The sequence below is a fragment of the Ceratosolen solmsi genome, unplaced genomic scaffold (assembly GCF_000503995.2).
Source record: "Ceratosolen solmsi marchali unplaced genomic scaffold, CerSol_1.0 scaffold28, whole genome shotgun sequence".
Taxonomy (NCBI): domain Eukaryota; kingdom Metazoa; phylum Arthropoda; class Insecta; order Hymenoptera; family Agaonidae; genus Ceratosolen; species Ceratosolen solmsi.
The window spans coordinates 5,096,105-5,120,069 of record NW_011948429.1 but is presented as its reverse complement, the minus strand read 5'-3'; the positions used below and the strand labels follow the sequence as shown (position 1 = coordinate 5,120,069).

Genomic DNA, 23,965 nt, shown 5'->3' with positions numbered 1-23,965 from the left:
CGCCTCCTGCAACGCCGGTCAGCCTTCTTCCCTTCTTCCTCGGTAGATGTGGCGGTGCTGCGTGTCCTGTACCGATCCAAGCGAGAGAGAGAGAGAGAGTGAGAGAGAGAGAGAGAGAGAGAAAGAGAGACAGTGTTTTAACGACTCGACCGGCCAGTAAGGCAGTTTATGCGCGCGCGCGAGTCACAGCGACGGTCGTGTGCTGCTCCCTCTTTAGTCCAGGTGCTTTCGTCTCATACACCCTCCGCCCGTACACCAACCCCACAAGTCACCTGCTCCGGGGAACACCGACCGTTCAATTCCATCTTCATAAAGTAATAAAATTTATTTATTTTAAGTATGAAATTAACTGAAATATATATGTAGCTGATTGAAAAAAAAAGGATTAATATATATATATATATATATATATGACATTGTGAATAAATTACAATATTTACTTATTCACCTGTATAATTATAAACGCACACTCCTATTTCTTTTTCTTTTTTTTTCCAATAACAGCACAATTTATTATTAAAAATTAATTATTAAAAATCTATAATACATTCGTTGCGTACGATGCTCTGTTGACATTTGCTTTTACATTTTTCATGCATATGTTCATAATATGTTTTATATGTTTCGCATTTTGTAAAATCGCGATAAAGATTTGTTAGAACTTTTAATAGTTATTAATATTATTACGCGATGGCATTGTATAGGCAAAAAAATTAAATTATGAGGTATTTAATGATATTCCCAGCAAACAAAAAATAATTCAAATGAAGAGATACAGGTTTATTTGTGTAATAAAGTACATTATTTCTTTCTTTATTTAAACTGTTACACTATTTTTATGTATATATATATATCGTATAAATTAAATTTCAAAGACAACAATGTTAACTACAATTTGCAACTATAAAAAGACTACTTTTAGTAGCACTTATAATTTGAATTCAAAATATTATTTTAAATAATCTAAGATTTCAAATAAAATAAACTATTCAAGTTTACGTTTTATATTTTATATATTAATTTTTGCTTAGAAAATATCGAGTTATTATTCTATTTCCTTCAAAAATTTTCAAATTTCCTTAATGTTGTCTCAAGGACTTTGTCGGTAAAACAATTATCTACTGTAGCAACCGATGTTTAGAATTCGCATTAGACACTATATATATTTTTTTTAAAGTAAGGTTCTTTAATATATATATATATATATATATACACATAATTCTAAATTAATGTCTATCCGTATATTAACAGTATAACAAGATAATACTTTCTACATAATTATTAAAAAAAAATAGTAATAATAGATAAGATATTTTAATATTCGAGTAAACCTCTTATTTTAAAACAAAATCAAAACTAAAATGAATTAAGTAATAAGATATGTATAACACATAACATTGTATTAAAACCTTAAAATAGTATAATATTTAATTCAAGTTGGTAAATGAGTAATATTATATATTCTGAATTTAATTCTCTTTCAAAAAGAGGCTTCATAATTTATTATATTTAGGTCGATGAATATATCCGCCATTTAAATTTCATCGAATTATAAGAAAAGCACTAAATTAAAAATTGTATAATTAAATTTATTATACTAATACATATATTATGCAATATAACAAAGTATACATATCGAATAATTCAATAATAATAATAATGATATTTATATGTTTCAGAAATCATGGATCTGCTGTTAATATAAAAATTTCACTTCTAATATCAGTATTTATTGCATTTGTGAAATTGAAAATTATTCATTATGCGATTACAAGCAATCTATTTAATGAAAATTTACATTAGTAAAATCAAAAATTGAATAAAGATGATTTAAAAACATAATAAATTCCACAATGTTTGGAAAAAAACAGCTATCAATATTTCTCTATTGTATAATAATGAAGTTCATTAGTTAAATAAGTTTAAACATTATAGTTTACTCAAATAAGTTTTATTTAGACCTCATTTAGATTTATTCAATAGACAATATATACGAAAACGTTATAAGTTTATTATATTTGAATATAAATAAAAATTATCAATATTAATTATAATGTTGTATGCGCTGTATTTGAAATAATATTATTATAGATTTTCAATTATCTATACAATCCAGATATTACTTAATTATTAATGCATAAATCGTTTCATTTCAAATGTTTGAAAAGCAAATTCATTAAGCGATATTTTCCAGTTATCGTTACTGCATAAATATTTCAGATAAGGCCTCACTAATTATCTCATATAATCGTTTTTCTTAATTACTTTCACATTTACTATAAAGAATTTTTAAACGAATATATTAAATTTATATTAATTGGAAATTGAAAAAAAAGTTGTTTTTGCGTATACGTGAATTGTTAACTCAATGGATTGTAAATATTTTTTTTCTACATTACAGTAAACATCAATTTTCACGTTTCTTTCAATTTGTCCTTCTGTTTTAATATTGTTTTTATAAAATTTGCTTCTATTGTCTATGATGTAATTATCAGAAATTTACAAAACTCTTAAATACAAATATTCATCTCCAATCATAGGTAATTTACATTTTATTTATTTGCTATCTTATATTTAACAACGACCTATCTATATAAAATCTCTGGAAAAATTGATTTATTGTTGTTATTTTTAGTTGTTGTATTATATTCATTTATCATCCAAATGGATTGCATAATTTTTGTCATAGTTGCAGAATTTAATTAAGAAACCCAAAAAAATAATTTATGAATTATAAAAAACGTAAATTTATTAATGAGAATAAATGTTTTCTATATTTATGTGCAACAAAGTAAAAAATTAACGATTCATTATCGACATAATAATATCTGGTTCAAGAGTAAGATATATTATTTGAAATTTTCATTAATCATAATACGACAATACTGCCGCGAGTATAACCACTTGTAAAGTCCATTTACCTAATAGTGCAACAAGTCATTAATTAACTTCCTCATCATATACTACTTATATACTCTTCATCTTAATAATCGTATTATCAATATTTCACAAAAGTACAAAAGTAACATTGCTAAAAAAGTGCATATTCTAATAAGGTTGAGATTTAACACAGTAGTCTGCAATATTCAGTGCTCAAGGCTATCCGCAAGAGACTCATAGGTACTTATTGTATCAAGTCTCGTTAACGGAGACGTTCATTCGCTCACTTGCGCACATTCGATGATGATGACGATGTGACTGCAGTGAGCTATAGACAGATATATAAATAGCTAGATAGCGATAGGGAGATGGAGAGAGAGAGAGAGAGAGAGAGAGAGAGAGGGAGGCAAAGCTCGAATGACCAGCCGTCGACAGATTGCTCTAGTTTGTCACTGATGTTTCGTTCGTATAGATTGTGAACGATCGACAAGTGTGTATCGTATAGGTGTGGTGCAGTGGTGATTGGTACGATTGTTAATCATCGCAGAGAGTTCAGTGGCGGCGATGCCGCGCTGTCCACATCCATTTTCATGGCAATGCCTCCGTCAGTTAGCGAAAATCCAATTGGAGCAACTGTCAATCTTACAACTATGGCAGCACTCGTACGCCTCAAACGTGGAAGCGTGCAGCTGAGACATGCTGCTCGAGAAGTTCGAGGTACATTGTCGAGAAAACGTAATTATACGCGAAAGTAGTATTATTAGCACGGATGACGTTAATTTTACGACAAAATAGTAAAATATATTACTTAATGTAAACCAACCAACCATTATGAATATAACTATTTCTATTAAATCTATACTGTTATTAATAGGTTAATAATTATTAATTATTGTAATAATTATTAATAGATTAATAAACAGAATAATTGTATATTAATTATAAAATATAATAGCTATTTCTCTAGCTATTTCACAAAATATTTATTATAATAAATATTAATATTTTGTTTATACAATTTTAAAAACTAGCTTACATCAAATGATATTGTATAATTTTATCATTACTAATGATTAATGTACGTACTATGATTATAAATTGCTAATGAGACCATAAAATTATCTGGTATGATATTTAATATTCATACATATATAAATATTGACTGAAAAATAATTTTTATAAATAAAGTAAAAAATAAATAATAATTCTCATCAATTTTAAAGATAATCGAAAGTATTAAGGAAATCTATACATAAATATAAATTTTCTAATTTCTAATCGTAATATGCTATATCTCTTATTATTATAATCTGCTATTGTTAGATTGATATTATATTTTAATATGATATAATTTTATATAAGCAAATAATGTAAGAATTTTTATATAAAACAATTCGTAGTAAATGATAATTTTTCGTAATTTACAGTTGACAAAAATTTAGAGTAAAAAAAAATTGAACTTTTAATACAATTTTTGAACAGTATTATATACTTATACAATTATATATTATAACTTTTTTTTAAGCACTTTTAAGAGTTCTCGAAAATTGATTAGGCTAAACAACTTTTATTTTTAATATTAATTTTTTAAAATGCTTAATATTTCTTTTACAAAGTGTAGCGACTTGTCCCTTATTCTTCACAAAATATCTCATTTTAATAAAATATATGCAATAATCTTGTCGTTTGAATGTAATTATTAATCATGAATAGTATTAAATTGCAACTCCTTATTATATTCGAATAATTTTATTATAATAAGAAAAATATATAATAATAATTTTAAAATAAGCATTTTAAATTAATTGTATAAAAATATGTAAAATTTCATTACTACTTATTTAATTTGCATTTATAGAAATAAATTTCAAAATAATGCGTAAATTTTTTTCTTTAAAGTAATACATTTCGCGAGGAAAATATCCAATGTAAAAATGGTATGATCTTAGTTTTAAAATAAATTTGTACTCTTTAATTTTTTGCTTGCTACTCTCGTTCTACTTTGACTACTTCATTGAAGGGGAATCTTTATTGAAAATTACTATAGTTTTTCTAATCTCATGCATTGATATCTATTTTTAACAAAAATATTCTATTTTAATACAATGGTAAATGTTACAATATAGTTATATATACTAAATGTCATAAAAAATGAAAGGGCATATAAAGATTTATATAGAGATAAAACACACACACGCACGCACGCACGCACGCACGCACGCACCCACACACACACACACACATGTATATATATATATATATATATATATATATATATATATATATATATATATATATATATATATATATATATATATATATATATATATATATGTATAACCAATAATTACTGTTAGAAAAGAAAAAATTATTACAAAAATGATTAAAGAATTCAATTTTAAATTGAATGGAAATAGTTTTATATGTTTCATATATTTGTAATTATGTAAGAATATATTAACATGCAATAGCACACGTAGCACACATAATAAATTATAATAATTATTTTACGGTAAAGAGAAACATTTTTGTTTTAATTATTATTAGCAATTGTACGGAGATTACACTATTTTCTGATTATTCCATGCTGTCCAATCAATTATGATAATAATAAATTATTCATAATATTTATATTTCCAATCAATGAATATACAAGTTTAGAATTTTTTGTGAAATAACTATAAATTTTTAAGATAAGACTATTGTCAGCTACCTGTAATTGGGGCGCCCCCTACATTTACAAGTAATAAAAAAGAGTAATGGGTGAGACAGCAATAGTAATACCACAGATAATAAAATCCATGCGTCAATGATAAGGTGAAATAGACTTACTCATATGTATAGTCTAAAGACGTGATATCGTCGGATACAAAATATACAGGAGTAGACGATCGAGGGATATGAAGTAAAGTTTTCTCTTCGTATTACGCGGACATTTGAATTGTTGCCTGTTACTTTTTGTAGAATTTATCATTTCTTTATTCATATGGAAAGATGTGGGAAAACGATGAGATGCGGAAGCTCAAAGAAGCATCGAAAGGGCAAGCAGGTACTTTTCAATATTATAAATGAAATACACGATGAATTAGTTTAATATTGTTAGCCTTGATCATAGCCTCGTAAGTTATATTCTGTAGATCATTATAAAGTGTACATATTTGATAATAAACTTATGGGTATAGAAATTAAATTAAAATTTACGAAATTTCTGAGAGCCACATTAAATAGATTTAATTTATTTTACATAGAAAATTCAAGTCATTATTGTTTGCAACATTGTAAGAATGTAATCAATAAAATTAATTTTAAATGGCTGTTTTAATATCATATTATTTATAATTAAATTAAAAATACTGAAAAATGTCAAAATGCTTTACGAAACGTTTTCAATGATGAGAAAATGAAACAATAATTTACTGTTTGTTTTAATTTTAAAATGGGAAAACCAACACAATTTCTCTAAAGTTATTAATAATATAAATGAATTATTATTATTATTATTATTATTATTATTATTATTATTATTTATCTTGAATTATTATATTATTTTTAATAAGCGATGCAATTATAAAAATTCCAATTTTGCAAATTTCAAACTTATTTGTGAAACATTTGAGTTCTGATATAAAATGTAAAATTTCATAATAATGCATTTCTAAAGCTCTCATTGAAAATAATCAAATAATTTTACATATAATAAAATAATGTAAATATTAAAAAGAGAAGAATTTTAATGTTTATGATTAAAGAAAATATTTTAATAGTGATTTTGAAATAAATAGTCCTTTATAGTATCAAAAGAGTAGTTAATCATCTATTTCGATATAATTTATTAATCATACACAGTAATTGCCTTAAATATAAATATATCATAATTTTTATGTTCAAATCTATACAAATTGATACTTATATATCTCGTAGAGAACTGAATTTAATAATTTTAACAATATAATACATTTTTAATTTATAATTTTTCCTTTTATAAAATAATATTTTGTTATGTATGTCAAAGATTGTACAAGAGCCATTATTTGCTAAATAATAATCAACTACTCTAAGAATCTCCAATTATTGGTATATAATTATATTTAATTAATTAATTTAATTAAGAATTAATTCGGTATCGTTATTTTTTCAAAAGTCTTTGAAATAAAATTTGAATACAAAATGTAATACACATTAAATTATTTTAATTTAGTTGTACAAAATTTTAATTATATTTACTATGAAATTGTAGTTAAGCTGCACAGTTTTTATTTCTTTTGTAAATATGTACTTCAAAGTAAGACCGACATTTAAAAAATTCTTGTTTATTCCATGTAATTCGCATTTTCTAGGTATAATATTTGAGAAAATTCAAATCAAAGGAATAACTTTATTACGATTTAATGAATATAATGTAAAGTGTGCTTGATATAATATACATAATAATAATATAATTACAAGATAATTTGAATTTTATTATCGAGTGTTTATTTAAACATCACTAATTCAAATATAAAATATTAAAAAAAAACATAATTAATTTTTTTTAACATTGTTATACATAATATTTTGATGAGTACTTGCAGTTGCATAATGTGAATATTTTTTCTTATTTAAAGTCCCATAATTATTAACTGTCCGAGTATTTATATTATAATTGGTATAATTATAACTGTAAATGCATATGAGAAATGAAAAAATTATTATTTTTAAAAATTAGTTTGTTTATAAAATAAAATCAGGATAGAACCATAATTGTGGACGTTGGATGTTATCGAAACTATATTTTTAATCAGTAAAATAAAATTTTAATATATATATATATATATATATATATATTATATTTTACAATTTATATAATTTATAGATATACGTACTCTATCGATAATAAAATTATTCTTTTAAATTTTATCTCTCAAAATTTATGACAAAGCTTTAAAGTAGCCTTCCTTAGTTTTTAATGAATGTAAGTAAGTTTAAAAAATTAAATATTTAAGGATTTCTAACATTCCAATAAGTTTTTATAAACATATATATATAATTTGCGATTCTAAAAATTAACGTACAATTTATTTTTATATATAGACGTCAATTAAAGAAATTATTGTGAAATTAGTGTTAAAATTTGTATGATGAAATTAGATTACACATTATAATTTTGAATAAATATCTTGAATATATAAATATATAGATATAAATTGTTTGTGAAAATTTAAAATTATATGTATGCGTAAAAGTAGGTAAATCCACTCATATTTACAATATATAATACACCGTTATATACCATTTAGCGCACGTAATAAGTTAATAAATAATACTAATTTAAACACAAACGTATGTGCGTTCGCAACATACACACAAGTACACACAGTGAGTGTGTGTGTGTCTCTCTGTGTGTGTGTGTGTGTGTGTGTGTGTGTGAGAGAGAGAGAGAATTTAAAGTTGTTTTATGATTTTATGACAAAATTTAATCAATACATTTATTTAAATTATTGTCTTTAATTCAATTTTAATTCAATTGTTTGACAGTATTTAAATCAAAATTAACTAAAAAAGTTTTTATTGTTATTAATTGTATATAATGTGTATGAAGCGACTTTTTTTAAAATTATGAAAATTTATAAATAATTTATCCAATAATAATGTAGTACTTCATAAACGATTTAAAGGGGGAAAAAAAAGTATAAATTCACATGTAATAATTAATACCTCGATAACTCTCCAATAATCTTAAACACGATTTCTTATATAGAATACGAGATTCGAATGCTGCGCTTATGTAATTGTGCCCTGATTTAATCAATTTAGAAAATCATAAGGGAAAAATACGGACTTACAATTGTTGCTATGAATCCCCCGGTAAAGACGAAAATTTGGCCGTTTAATAATACTGGCATTTGAAGGAAAATACAGAGGCTCGCGCGACACGTGGCTTTGTAGGTGTGGTAAGTGTGCTTATTTGCGTTGGTTAATTGTATTTGTGGCAAAGTCGAGGTCGCACACACATATAAGTGGTACGGGCATCGCATGACTTATAATTAAGAGCGCCAGGCGAGCGAAAGAATAAAGAATTAAGGAAAAGCGATAGCGCCCGCGTCGATCAAATAATGAAGGTGAAACGCGACGCGAGCGACAGATAAGGTGTCAACTGCTGACGCGAAATGCGTATTTCGTAGAAGAGAGACCGCTTTTGCCGTAGGCGGAGCAGGAGAAATGGCAGAGCTCGTGAAGAGGGGCAGTGTCCAGCTAGTGAAGCGCAGCAGTGTTCAAATCAAGCAGGCGGCCAAGGAAGTGCGAGGTCAGTCGCAACGTTTCCGGATCCCTCGATCGACTGCCATTTTCGTGGATCACTCAGCCATTTAAGCGCACACGCGCGTGCATTTTCATCGCTTCGTTCATTGATCAGTTCGACACCGTATCGCAATCAGCTATTCCTTGATAACAGCTTACTCAACCATCCTATTTGATTGTTGATCGATGCACGTGTCATATGTCGACAAAGTATTTTGTTTTTATAGAGGAATTAAATGAGATGTGGTGGATTTGGATGTGTGTTTACGTGAAGTTCGTGGATTGGTTAGTATCATCGTACGTCATTTGTGAACGAGTAGTTTTTGATGCATTTTATACGATAATTTTAATTGCTTCTGAGTGAATTGTGTTTATTTTGATTAAGTTGGGCTTTATATTAGAGGGATTAGTGGACGGGAATTAGTATTTATTCGATAATATTGAATCAAATTGGCGTAATAGCGACTGTTTTAACGTCTAGTCGATGCGCCCATTCCCATTTCCCATTGCGATATGCAAAAGGGGCCATATTTAAATAGCTGGTATTGTACATTTACAACAGATAGTTGTAAATTTTAGTTTATGTCGATATTGCTTAATAATTATGTTAGTACAATGTAACCTTGGACCTTTGTTTTTAATAGTTTAATACAATTAATAGTTTAATACAATAGTTTGTTTTTAATAGTTTAAAATAAATATATCGTTTGCTGATTAGCAATGGAAACATTCGCAGTAATAATTAATTTATCGTTACCAGTTCAAAGTTTATTTATATTACGATAAGACGGATTCGCGGAAAGAAATTATGTTTTTATTGTAGGCAATTAGAAATGTTCGATAATTATTGGGATATGGAATAGCGTTATATCGTAGAACAATTTCGTAATCGGAAAAACAATTTTTTTTTGTTCCCCAAAAAATCTTTAATTTCTGCCAACAAATGTTCAACAATCTCTGCAATCCTAATTAATAAATAAAGTAAAAAAATTCCTAAAAAAAAAAAAAAAAAAAAAAAAAAAAAAAGTTTAAAGTTAATTAAAATTTGTTGTTATACCAAATACTTTAAGGCGCTGCAAATTAATAAGTAAACGTAATTTAAATGCTGTTCAAACGTCATTTAATAAATTGTATTTTCAAAATTCAAAGCTAAATGGAATATATTTTATATTATGCGTTTGTCATCATGAATTTCCCCCAAAATTAAATACCCACTCGTAATCGATATATCGAGATATTTTTGCCGATCCTATGTAATTGTTGCCATTGTTATTTCATCGAAAGTTTAAAAAAATTGAACATTTAATGCACGTAAGCGAAGCTTCTACTACCATCTACTTGACGATAAATAATCGTTCCTCGGAGGGAGGATCGAACTCGCAATTGACCAGCGTCATAATTACATCGAGCGATTTTATTTGCAGCGGCCGTACGAGCCAGGCACATAGTTGCCGCCCTCGTGGCCGTCGGCTTCGCCTTGTGCGGCGCCGTCGAGACGAGCTCTTCGGTCGCGCTCCTGGCCAATCAGGAGGACAACCACGCGATAATCGACACGTCCTGGCACTGCGACATGCTCGTGAACATTTCGAGTCGAAATCGCACCGAGGATGCAGAGGTGATCCTGATGGAGCTGCCTCAGGAGGAGCGGACGGAGTCGATAATGCGAGAGGCCTTCCTTTGGGGCCAGGTCGCGGGTCCGATTCTAGGCGGGTGCTTGGTATGGGGCAGGTCCGGACCCTCGATGGTCTTCGCCAGGGCTGTGCTCAGCGCGTGCCTGGCCTCGCTACTTGTCCCCGCTGCCTGGAGGGGACCCTCGCACGTGGCCTTAAGACTCTTTCAAGGCCTTTGCACGGTGAGACGCTGGCCTCTATGTTATTTTGAGAGAGATCATTGACTTATCGAGACTAAACAATTGTATATAGACTTTATTCATAAGAGATTCTCCAATTTCCTTCTTTTGTCCTTATTTTGGCACAGTGAGCCCCACGACTCGTAATAATCGATAACGAAACCAACGATTAACCTGTATTTTAATACCAAACTAAATACAACAAAACTTTTGCGGAGTTAAAGGCCCATCCGGAAAGTAACTTTAAAATGAATTCCGTTATAATTAGTATAACCCTAATGTCCTAGTATTGTTAATTTATTATCGTTCTTCAAATATTTATCAGTATAAATGCAGCCTTCTGAAAAATTGTGTACATTTTAAGGAATTTGTGAGGTACGTTTATGACTTTTATTTTAATTTAATAATCATATACATTATTATCTTAATTACCTCTTCATCTTTTTTCCATTCGTTCTGACATCATTTTACAAAGCCATTTACCAAAGATATATTTACTCTAAACAATTATTATCCGATTATTTTATATGCATTTGAAATATTATGAAATTGATCCTAATTCATAATTCGTTGGACATTCGAATTCCTTTGAATTGCTTTGCTTTAGGTTCGTACAATTATGAAAGCAAGGCTTTCTTTCGGTTTCTTTCGGTTGAACGAAAAGAAAGCTGCTTGGTGCAGATATTTGAAATTACATAATATGAAAAATATTTGATATTTGACCGATTGCATTCGCCTTACAAATATTAACAATATTTTTAATATACATGATATAATGAAAACGAGCCTGTCAACTGTTGGCATAAAATATCGCTATTACAGAATCCTAAATCCGTCAATTTTCAAGATCCATTTTTCATTCATTCTATTTGACATTTTCATGAATATTTATCACCGCTCATTACCATATTATATTAAAATACGTATGCAGTGGATACAATAATTAACATGTTTCTTTTAGGGAGCAACGATGCCCGCCGCTCATATGCTTGCCATGACCTGGTTCAAAAGTACTCATAGGAGTTGGTATTTTAGTTGTTACGCAGGTAACGGAACAATGGATTAATGTTTCCTTAATGTGAAACGAGTCGACCAATCTAATTAATTTTTATCCAACTGATTGTGAATTAATTTTTTAGCTGTAAGCGTAGGTTATTGTTTAACTGGTTGGATCGGTACGGCAGTGGTGAGGGCTTTTGGTAGAGATTCGCTTTGCTACGGATTAACCATACTAGCACTGTGTTGGTATTTCACATTCGGTCGCTTCGTTAAAGACAGTCCCAAGTCTTATCAGCATGATACTAATGTAAGGCAACACATACGAATTGTATAATATTACAATAAATAGTGAATGTTAATGTCGAATTTGGTCGGATTTGGCATTTAAGCATCTACCGATCATTTAACACTCTCAATTAAATTTATTATTAGATTATCTCAATTAGATTTAATATGTGTATATAAAGTTTTTTTTTTTTTTTTTTTTTTTTTTTTTTTTTTTTTTTTTAAGGGATAGAATATAAATGTATTTAATTATAATAATTTGCGCGCAAATTAATGCAATAGAATGTCTCTAATATTGTTAAAATGAAAGTAACACTTGCGTAAATGCAATGATAGCATAATAAAAACATCACAAATTTTAGTATTTATATAAATGATTGTGCTGCGTTTCACGCCCGCTATCGTTGTAAATACATAATTATACTGATAAGAACAGGCAGCAGTAATACCATGGGGAAAGTTACTGAGATCCGTTCCGGTCTGGGCGTCTGCAGTCGCGACAATGGGTAATCAATGGGGTGACGCCACACTTGCTCTCGGAATGACAAAGTACCTCAAGCTCATTTATGGATTCTCCACCGCTAATGTAATAATCTCTTGTATATTTTAAAATTTATGAATATGATTTTCAAGTGGTATTGCTGTTATAACGGTTAGTTAGTTAGTCGATAATAATAATGCGCGTAACTTGCTTTTCTCGGTCTATTATTACTTACATCGTAAGAACTTCATTGATGCGGCAACTCTAAAAAGTAGCAAGTAAATTTATATTTCATTTCAGTTATTCGAGTTTCTCTCTCTCTCTCTCTCTCTTTAATCAATGACAAATTCTCATAGACTTTGAATTAATATTATTATTGAATGCTTCGGTGATAAAGTAGATATCATTAAAATTGGTGATACCATTTATCGAAAAATTTGATGAATTATTATGATAAAAAGTATATTGATATACACGCGGTATTTTCATATAAGAACTTGGATGAATATTTTTATAACTCATTTAACGATTTGATTTTAAAATGATAATTTTATCTCGTGTCTTCAAATTGCTGTAACGAATACTTTGTCAACGTTTACGTTCGAAAGACCAGTTTTGCCGAATGCCTGGACGCGTCTTAAGCAGGTCACTCGAGTTTGATAAAATCATATAATTACTTAATTTTCTGTTTAATCTAGGATTCCGTACTGACAACTCTGCCGCACATTGGCCACTTCATGGCGGCACTCACTTGCGGTTTGCTCGTTGATCATGTGAGAGAATCTAAAATAGTATCTACGACAACGGCAAGAAAACTCGTTGTATACACCGGTAATTGAATTGCAACATTTTTATTTCAATATAATCCATATGGTCGATCGTTCAACAATGCCTTGCGATGCTTTTTTTCTCATTACTTTAACCATTCAAGTGAACATATTATAAATTAGGCCATAATTTTCACAATATTTCTAATATTTGCATTTTAATTTTAATTCTTTTAAATTGCCATAGATTGTTAAAGTAATTTTGCAAATTTCACTCTGAAAAGGAAACAAGCCTATAATGCTCAACACTTATTAAACATTATTATCTTAATTATAATATAAGCGAATGGATAAATTCATTATTCATCGTGTTAATATCTTGAACGAAATGAAAAATAAAGAGGTTGGCGTACAAAATTGTACGATAACTACAATCCTTAAGAGCACTTAAGATCTTCTCAAGTCCTATACAATTTAATAATCTTATCTTTGAGTATGTGGCACATAAATGCAAATAATGCTAATAAGTTTGACAGTATCATTATTATCGTTGATTATTTGTCTTATAATGAGACTCCTATATCGTCATTACTGTTAATTCTAATAATTATACCTTAATACATAAATTAAAATAATTATCAATTACTACATTGTAATTGTAATTTCTATATATCTGCTAATATATCCCTCTTTAATATAGTGAAACATTGCATTAACTACTTATCAGAAGCGAACATTTGTTACTGCTCATCGGTTGCAATATATATATATATATATATATATATATATATATATATTAAATAACAAGAGTCTCCCACAATTTTTAATTAAAACGCTACAAACGTGTGCGTCCACGATAAAATGATACAAAACTCTAATCCTCCTCTCGTATTTTGTAGCGCACTTTATTCCGGCGGCGCTTCTTTTCGTCGCCGGTTACGCCGGATGCCAGGCTCTAGGTGCCGCTTGGCTCGGCATTGCCGCGCTCTTGGTCAGCGGAACCGCACCCGCGGGCGCCCTCGCGGCCATCGCCGACCTCGCACCTGCCGAATCTCCAGCTTGCGCAGCAGCCGCCTGCGCCCTCTGCTCGACTCTCGGAGCCGCGGGTCTCCTCGCAGCCAATTACTTCGTCACCCAGGCGCTTCATGGTTCCGTGAGTCTCGACTCGTTTGTTATTCAAAATCAGCTGCGATCGAAGAGCTCGCGGCAGGTCCCCGACGATCCATGGGCTTTTCCCCTAATGAAGCGCTCGATCGGAGCGAATCGTCTCCATCCAGCTTTGGGCAATAATAATCCAATGTGCAATGTCTCGTTAAGATTTTATTGGGTCGGGGAGAAAATCTGACGGCATCGTAAATATTATTTCGCGCGACGTTTGCATCCCCTTGGTGATGAAATACCGAGAGCGGATGTTTAATGCACGAGCTAATTAGATGAATGGGCAAGTTATTAAATTGCGGCAAGAGTAATATTTATCAACGAATGATTTTATGGTATTTGCAAAAAAAGAAAAAAAAAGTCCGCTCATTAATGACACGATTCGTCAGTTTTGTAGAAAACTGAAAGACCTAAATGATATTGTTGATTTGGAGGATGAAGGTGGTCACTTTTTAAATGAAATTATAAACGTTACGTACAAGCAGTATTATATTATGGTATTATGGTATAGTGGTGAATAGTTATCATCCTCGGTGAACCTAATTAACTTTCAATATATATTTTCGATGTATAAGCAGTCGACGAACGATTATTAAAGAAATTTTGGTAATGCCAAAGGTCAAATTGAATTCAGATCGCAGGATCCTGGCGGCTCGTTTTCGGCGTTGCATCCATCGTTTTGCTGATCACGGCCGCCGTATTTCTGGCTCTGGGTAAAGGTGTACCACAACCCTGGATCCCATCAGTGGCCAGACCGCGAAGTCACGACGTCATCTACGAGCAAGATGTACTCGAGCTTGACTACGAGGATGTCGGTGTACAAACCGAGCCCTATAATCCTTACGGTCCCGAGGACGACGAGGAGGAGAACACGAGGGAGGAACAAAAGGAAGCAACGTCGGTGAGCTCGAAAATTTCAGTCATCAACGAGTAACCAGTGCGAGTAATTTAAGAGTTGCTTACTTTCACCGAACTGTGATTTTTAAGTTTTGCTATTATTAATCAGTTGGAAATAATTTAATTTCATATTAAAAAGCTTTCATACTGGTTGTTTAGATGAATTATTAGCGCATTATGTTATTAGAAACATTTAACGGCCTTAATGACTTTTGTTTTGTCTTTTAACTTCAAAAATGTTGTCAAGCTATGATACAATGTAAATACAGATAAAATCACAATTTTTCTCTATACAATTTATATTAACAAATAGATAAAAACAAACATTATTCTTGGATATGTTTTCATGGTGTATTCTATTATTTTAGGGACGACGAAATTTTTATTACAACAATATTTGAATACTATTAACATTTAAATAATTTAATCGAAAAATGTGCCATCGGAGATTATAGCCAACGAATTTTAAAATAACGACGAATACAAATTGTTAAATATTATTTATATGATCTAGCTATGTAAACAATATTTTTCTATATACGTAGAAACATATTGAATGTGTAAATATAGTTGAAAAATTTATTACTCGAATGAGTTGTTAAAAACTTATAAATTTAATATTCTATTATTATTACTATTACTATTATTATTATTAGTAGTAGTAGTAATAGTAGTAGTAGTAGTAGTAGTAGTTGTTGTTGTGTAGTAGCAGCAGTAGTAGTAGTATTAGTACTAGCGGTAGCAGCAGCAGCAGCAGCAGCAGCAGTAGCAGCAGCAGTAGTAGTAGTAGTAGTAGTTGTCGGATATTATTTAAATATTTCGGATCGCTATTAGTATATAAAATTAATGAATTTATTTATACTATTTTTCAAATATATGTTATTCCTTGGTAGAAATTCATTTGCTTATAAATTTTTATTTTGTTATTATGTTACTAAATTTATCGAATGAAATGTTTTAGAATATCAGCAAGTGAAGAATTTAGTTATAAAACCATATATTAAAAAGAAAAAAGAAACATGAAAAAGAAATGCATAATCATAATCGATCGTAATGAAAAATCCAGTCAAATTAACGCATAACCAGTAACCCATAAATAAGTTTATATGCATTATTAATTAAATTTCAGTATAACATATTTTTTTTATAATTCATAATATAATTTTAATATAATCATAACATTTATTAAATTTTTCACTTTTAAATTTCTTTGATATTCGAGTATTTTTATTTATTTGCTTTCAATATATATTTAATACATTTAATTTTAAGTGACTAAAGAAAAATCTTATGTTATTTAAGTAATTAAAATGCCGTTAATGATATAAATCACGAATAATTAAGAACAATTGAGAACGAATAATTTTTTGCGATTGAAAATTATTTAAACTAATATTAAAGAGTTCATTTACATTTTATAAATGTGTTGCATTTACTTAACAGACAATTCTCCGAAGTGCAATGTAAAATTATAATAATTACTATTTTTAAGAAGTTTAGATGTGTGCATTAGTTTTATTTGACCTTACTCCAAATCACTATTATAGCTGTCTAATTGTAGGTATCGAAATGAATTATCGGATTGCCGATCTTGAATTTTGCATTTTGACATTTATAGTTTTATAATGCATATTAAGCAAAGTGTGTTAAGAAAACTAAATTTGAAATTCGTTTAGCTTACGAGTATATCTAAAGAAATCGCCAATTAATTTTAATGGAAACAATCAGCACAAATATATGATATTGTTGCGAATAAGGCTAATAGAATATCCATTTGACAAGACTTCGTTGTACTAAAGTATTTGGATTGCAACAAAAAAAAAAAAAAAAAAAAAAAAAAAAAAAAAAAAAAAAAAAAAAAAAAAAACAAAAAAAAACCGAGATAATTAGCGTTCTTGGATTTTGTAATCGACATCGGCAATCTCACCGGCTTGTGGAAACATTGAATTGACTTCCACATTTCACTGTTTATCTCTTTGAGCGACGCAGGAGAGCGAATTACATATACTGCGATATACATTTGTAAAATGAGCCACACCACGAGGCCCCACACATCGAATCACGAAAAAATCTATCCATATAGCCTACTTACACGCGAGCGCCAGATTTCAATGCGTTGAACTTCACGTGAAAATCCCATGGAACTACGCCCTGCAGCTCAGTCCAACAGCTGCACGTGTTGCAACAATTTGGTGAGCAGCGATGCTAATTAGTACCGACACACCAAATAGTACGTCATTATATTTGCCTGTGTAGGAGGTGAGGTACTGTAGGCTTTTTTTTTTAGACTTACGAAATGAATTCTCACACTCTGTCTTATCCAATTAATCTTATTTTGTCTTTATTTTATTTTGACGACGAAGAGAAGGGAGGGGATAGCGAAAAACGCGCGGCCATATAAATCTATATTACATTACAGTTTACATCATTCTTCGTATTTACAACGATGTTTAGCGATCTTAAGATATCTTATAAATGAGCGTGTCCGCTTGAATGAAGGGATGCGTGTGCTTAGAGAATAATATTAGACTTAATATTAAGGTATGAAAGAGAAGTAATTGAATTTATGTTATGAGAAGCAATGGACAATATTGCATTGGATGAGACGCAGTCGCCAGTTTTTAAACGAACGTGTAAAACAAAATTTTTCTCAACTCTTGAATAGCAAAAAAATCTTAAAAAAATTATCGTTTTTTTTGTTGTTTTTTTTGTTGTTGTTTTTTTTGTTGTTTTTTTCTTGTTTTTTTTCTTGTTTTTTGTTGTTTTTTGTTGTTGTTTTTGGTGTTGTTTTTTTTGTTTTTTTTTTTTCGTTTTTTTTAAACGTATACGTAATAAGAATAGTGCATTATTGAGTTATAAGTATGATTATGTCGAAATAGCTTTTATGAATTTCAATAATAAATAAAACGGTGATATTTAAAATTAAATGAAAATTGAATACTTTGTCAAGTAATTGTAGATTTTTTCTTTTTTATTTTTTTTTTTTTTTTTTTTTTTTTTTTTTTTTTTTTTTTTTACAACAAATAAAAGACTTTCTAAATTTTCTTTCTCATTTTATTTTCATCCAAGTCCTCTCCTAAAATTTGCACGTTTCTCACTGGTCCCGATTTGCGATATCTAAGCGGCGACGGTAATGTCGTACTTGCTATGGTATTCGACATGGCAATGGGCCTCTCCGCGTTGATGGCTAATTGCAACATCCTCAGTAATAAGGCTTCTCTAATTTGCGGCGGTAAGATTTCCTCTGCCTCGTCCGGTACTTCCGCTGTATAAAACTTCTGCCTATACACACGTTTCTGAAATCGAGGCTCGGGATACTCTTCGTATTGGTTCTGCTGGTAGAGAGGATTAATAGCCCTGGAATACATGTGGGCTCTTCTTGAAGGGATTCGTTCTGGGTATGACGGCGGTGGGGGGACTGGCGCTACTGGAGCCACTGGTGCCGTGGGAGCTGCAGGCTCCGAAGGATAAGGGACTTCGGCTCTGGGAATCGGTGTTTGATAAGCGGGCTGGTAAGACGGATAAGGCTGCTGGTCGTACAATGCGTCTTCGAGATAAGTTTTTGGATAGCTAAGAGCTTGAATGCCATACTGGCTAACCAAAAGACGTCGCAACAGTATTTGGAAATCCCGACGACTTAGAGGCGGCGCAATGGGATTCGGCGGCTCGGGAGGCAGAACAAGTTGGCTCGACCTGTAGGGGTAGTCCGGTCCTATACTCTGATACTCTCGCTCATTCTGGGGCAATGGTTGAGGCAACGGTCGCAGAAGAGCTCGTCGAGGATCTACTATGCCTTCGGGATATGGTAGTTGACGCTGATAAGCAGCCCTCTGTCGGGCTAAATAAGCCGGATTTATCGGAATTCGTGGCGCTGCTTCCTCTTGCTCTTGAGCCGACGGCGGCGAATCCGTAATATAATGAACGTTAGCATCGGTTGCACCCGAGTACAAGGGTTGCTGATTTATCGGCAAAAGTCTATTGAATTCCGACCTCAGAAGTAGCCTACTCAAGGGTATTTGCCGATAAGTCGGATCTTCATCCAAATGATTACCTTGGGCTTGAACGAGAATCCCACCGCTCGGGATATCCCGTATATAGCCTTCGGGCTGTTGACGAAGATAAAGAGGTTCGGGACTCTGACGTATGTAATCTCTCGCCTCGGGAGTCGGAGGTCTCGTAGTTGTACGTATAAGTATTTGTTGCGCGGTGTTGCGATCCTCCTGCTGATGTTGCTTCGACTCTTGCTGTTCATAAACACGCTGATCCTCATCCAACTTTATCGGGCCGTTATCTTCATTAACATAAATGTGCTTTTGACGATCGTGTCTGAGTCCAGATACTCTTTGAACAACTCGCGGTGGTGTCGTCGTGGTAAATAGTGGTCGGGATGTGGATAAAGCTCCTCCGTAAATATCAGCTTGATCTTCCTCCTGTTCAACGACCGGCGCTGCTTTAGTAGTTTCCTCCTGAAGCTGTCTTCTCAATGAATTGCCCGTGGTAATTTTTATCTCCTCCTCTTTATCTTCGAACTCTTCGGTAATAGGACGTAAATTTTGATCTAGCGGCCGCTTCGTAAATATGACTCTTCGCATACTTGTATTCTTGTCACCAGCACTGGGTCGCGTAATTTGAGAATCTTCGTCGAGTACTTCATCCTCTTCGAGTACTAAGGGGCGCTGCTGACCATTGATTATGAAACGGTGTCTGCCCTTGGGTCGCATGTAGCTGGGCCTAGAAGAACCTTCCGTAGTCGTCGCTGTTGTGGTAGTAATGGTCGGTAAGGTCGTCGGTTTTCGTGTCCTCGGTATCGACTGGACCACCGTGGCTTTTGTATCCGGTTCTCTAGATGTCATATAGATATTAGGTTTCCTGGTGGTTGAAGTACGATTACGTGGTATACTCTGGACGACGGATATCTGTTCCTGTAATGGCGAGACGGTGGTTGATATAAAGCCTGTTCCATTGGAAGAGGAATACGAGACTCTCTTTATTTCGCCAGTGGCGTCGACGAAACCGAACGTACCCTTGATGTTGCCTAACACGTCGCGGCTCTCAACCTAGCAAATGTTACCATTCCATTTTGACACTTATGAAGTAATTTACAATGAATGTTTAATATTCAATTTTAACTTTGTACCAAGCACCTTAATTTTAATGCAAATGTACAAAATTTGCGTAAATTGAGTATTACAATGATCGTCAACCGATAAAATTCATTTAAAAAAAAAAAAAAAAAAAAAAAAAAAAAAAAAAGAAAAAGAAAAAAAAAGGTAAATTATATATATATATAATATAAAAAAAAACATTTAAAATTATACAAATGTATAATAATTAAATATTTAAAGAGATATATTCAAATTTACGAAAAATTTGGTATATAAAAAGTCACGTGTAATATTTGTTATATAAGGAGGACATTACGTACAAGTATTAAACAATTATAATATACACTTTTTTGAAAAGTCGAAGCTATGTTTTAAAGTAAAAAATATTTTTTTTTTTTCAATTCACCATTCATATATTTAAAGCTTCGTATGCATTTGAAAATAATGCACAATCAATTTCATTAATTACGTGCTCTATGTAATTACTCACTTTAAATGATCCGTCGCCAGCTTCGTATCCATACGTATATGAGCCATCTTCGTTGAGCTTTCGAATTTGTTTTAGAATAGCAACTTGCTGATCATGCTGACTTTCAGATGTCTGCTGATCTGTTATATTTGTGCAGGCAGCGCTTGCAAAGCAGAGAAACGCTAACAGCCATGTAGTCATCTTAAAAAAATTTGTTTTTCTTTTTGTTTTAAAACATATCAATAATAAAAAAATAATTATGAATACAAAATCGTATTCCAAACGATTATCATTATTATCTTTATGGATAATTAGATAAAACAAAAGATCTTTACGCGACTCTTAACATGAATATATTACGATACGCGGTAACGAGCTTTTTATCATTATTTAAGAAATCATCGAAATTACGCAAATTATAGTTGTTAAAATATATTCGATCGATATTTGTGCAAAGTAAAAATTTGCTAGAGATTTAGGCAATATTAACAAAGATTTCTTATATTTGATAATTCAAAAGAAAGTTAGTTCATAAGGTTATTTCTTAAGTAAGAAAACTAGTAGATGTAATTAAAATCTTTCAATCGCAATAATATTCAACGAAAACTATTGACATCCAAAATTATTATTCAACAAGTCAAAAATTTTAATTTGACAATCACATTTAATTCTGCTGCATTGTCAATGCAATTATTAAAATTGTTTCGGCAACTATTACACTGTGGCTATGAAAAATTATAAAAATAAAATGAAATAACAATTAAACGCGTGCTTATTTGTAACACTATTATTGCTTAGAGTCGTCGTCGTCGTCGTCGTCGTCGTCGTCTTCGTAGTCCTCATAGTCGTTGCTGTATTTAATTATTTACTCAATATTTATATCAACCGTACGACACGTTATTTATCTCGAGCACAAACGACGAAAAAATTTACACTGATCCACTGAAAGTAGAAATTATTTGTCAGAAATCAATGTTGTACCTTTGAGGTGTAAACCATGGTACCGCGTATGCGGTGAATGTTGACAATGATGTGAGCGGGGTGTTGCGTGCCGTTATATATAGAGTGACACAATACTTATTCACCACCCTCCCACGTTGCTGCCTCTTGCGCGCGCACCGCTCCATCTTTCTCGGCGCTTCCAACCTTGACGACCCCCCAAAATTATTCTGTCCCTTCCTAGACGAGAATGTCTTCGACACGACGTAGTGCTGATTAATGTAGAATGAGTTTGTGGAGGTGCTGGGACAATCGCATTGTCAGTTTTTTCATCTCTCTCGCATTTTCTTATTATTTGTTTTTCTTTTTCTTTTTCGTTTTTTTTTTATTTCACAAAAACCTTGTTTTCCTTTCGCAAGGGGACAGGAAGGTTTTGTAAACGTATTATATGCAAACCCCAGTTTACCCATTGCATTTTCATAATTAATGGGCATTTATTATAAAATTTAGAGGGACGGGTGAGGAACAAATCGAATAAATATACGAATTGTGATTATCAACATTTTTTTCTTCATTGCATATACGTGTACTGTAATTGCCTAATTTATTAAAAAAAAAAACAAAAACAAAAACAAAGAAAAAAGAACAAAAACAAAAAAAAACATAAAGAAATAGATATTCTAATAAACATTAATATTTTCATAAACAATTTTAAAATGAAAATATATGAACAACATATATAATGTAATGTTTTAAATATTAAATTGTTATTAATTAATTTAAAACGGTTTGACTATTACATTGTACTACATATTTTATTTTTAAATTGGAATTTCATCGCTTCATCGACAAAATACAATTTCTATTATTTTACATTAATAATAGAATTCATTAATAGAAAAAAAAAAAAAAGAAGATATTTTTTAATTTAAATTAAAATTGTTGTAGCATTTAAAAAAAAAAGAAGAAGAAAAAAGAAGAATAAAGCTTTTGACGATATTATTATTTTTAAATATAATTTGTTTAGATGTATATTTATTGTTAATAATTAGCTAATTGTATTTGTTTGACGAAAAAGTGAAAAAAAAGGGAAAAAAAAAAAAAAAAAAAAAAAAAAGAGAGATGAAAGAAAGAAGTTATATACAAATATCACTTTCACAAAGCCTATTTTTATTTCAAAAGGAATTCGAATGACTAAAGAGAATATTTCTAATTTCATTCGTATAAAGATTGAGATAAAACATTATTAAGGCACTCCACTGTAAAAAAAATTTCAAAGAACAGACTGACGCGCTTATAACGATTTTCGTCCCAAGAGAACAAGAGAAAAGGATTTTTATTTAACAATGTGTTATAATTTGAGTAATGGAAAGATAACAAGCCAGTGCATACACCCGGAGGGAGTATCGACATAAAATCACGCGTGCAATCACCAACGCACACGTTGACATACACGGAGGAAGTAAAAGGCGTAGTCCAAGAAGGCGGAGGCAAGCGCAAAATCTGTTACTATTACGGCGTGCGCGGGGACACAGAAAGACGCGGAGACGAGACTTTGAGATTCGCGGGGACAAGTGAAAGCCACGTGGGAGTTGAAGGGGGCATTTAAGAACAGAAGTAGTAAACTGTAAAATGTGTAACAATGGTCGCTCTTTCCCATACTATGCAGCAACACGGGGCTATTGTGGCACGTCAACCTCTCCACACTGCTTCTGAATATCTTGAGTCACTCCCACAGGACAATTATTACATCGCGCAATTTCCTACGGGGATATTTCGCATGTGCGCGCTGTTCCGATGTCCCCCCCCCCCCCCCCCCCCCCCCCCCCCCCCCCCCCCCCCCCCCCCCCCCCCCCCCCC

The 23,965-nt window shown here is 31.2% G+C and overlaps 2 protein-coding genes across 2 annotated transcripts; one reads left to right on the top strand and one right to left on the bottom strand.

Moving 5' to 3' along the window:
• The first annotated feature begins 9,065 nt into the window (after positions 1 to 9,065).
• On the top strand, positions 9,066 to 15,788 carry LOC105363836 (sialin). The gene is made up of 8 exons (XM_011501635.1): positions 9,066 to 9,163; positions 10,581 to 11,008; positions 11,967 to 12,051; positions 12,145 to 12,311; positions 12,726 to 12,875; positions 13,469 to 13,601; positions 14,437 to 14,690; positions 15,330 to 15,788. The coding sequence occupies exons 1-8, from the start codon at positions 9,079 to 9,081 to the stop codon at positions 15,627 to 15,629; spliced, it is 1,602 nt and encodes a 533-aa protein (XP_011499937.1). The 5' UTR covers positions 9,066 to 9,078; the 3' UTR covers positions 15,630 to 15,788.
• Positions 15,789 to 18,602: 2,814 nt separating this feature from the next.
• On the bottom strand, positions 18,603 to 21,367 carry LOC105363835 (uncharacterized). The gene is made up of 2 exons (XM_011501634.1): positions 21,188 to 21,367; positions 18,603 to 20,514 (listed from the first exon to the last, which is right to left on the bottom strand). Exons 1-2 carry the CDS (start codon positions 21,365 to 21,367, stop codon positions 18,628 to 18,630), a joined length of 2,067 nt encoding a protein of 688 aa, XP_011499936.1. The 3' UTR covers positions 18,603 to 18,627.
• Between the last annotated feature and the right edge of the window lie 2,598 nt (positions 21,368 to 23,965).

What these genes read in the sequence shown, in the direction of transcription:
- LOC105363836 (XM_011501635.1), top strand. Translation starts at nt 9,079, where the DNA reads ATGGCAGAGCTCGTGAAGAGGGGCAGTGTCCAGCTAGTGAAGCGCAGC. An exon ending in GTATTTTAGTTGTTACGCAG is followed by an intron (nt 12,052 to 12,144) that starts GTAACGGAACAA and finishes TTAATTTTTTAG; the next exon opens with CTGTAAGCGTAGGTTATTGT. An exon ending in CTTATCAGCATGATACTAAT is followed by an intron (nt 12,312 to 12,725) that starts GTAAGGCAACAC and finishes TGATAAGAACAG; the next exon opens with GCAGCAGTAATACCATGGGG.
- LOC105363835 (XM_011501634.1), bottom strand. Translation starts at nt 21,367, where the DNA reads ATGACTACATGGCTGTTAGCGTTTCTCTGCTTTGCAAGCGCTGCCTGC. An exon ending in CTGGCGACGGATCATTTAAA is followed by an intron (nt 20,515 to 21,187) that starts GTGAGTAATTAC and finishes TCGCCATTACAG; the next exon opens with GAACAGATATCCGTCGTCCA.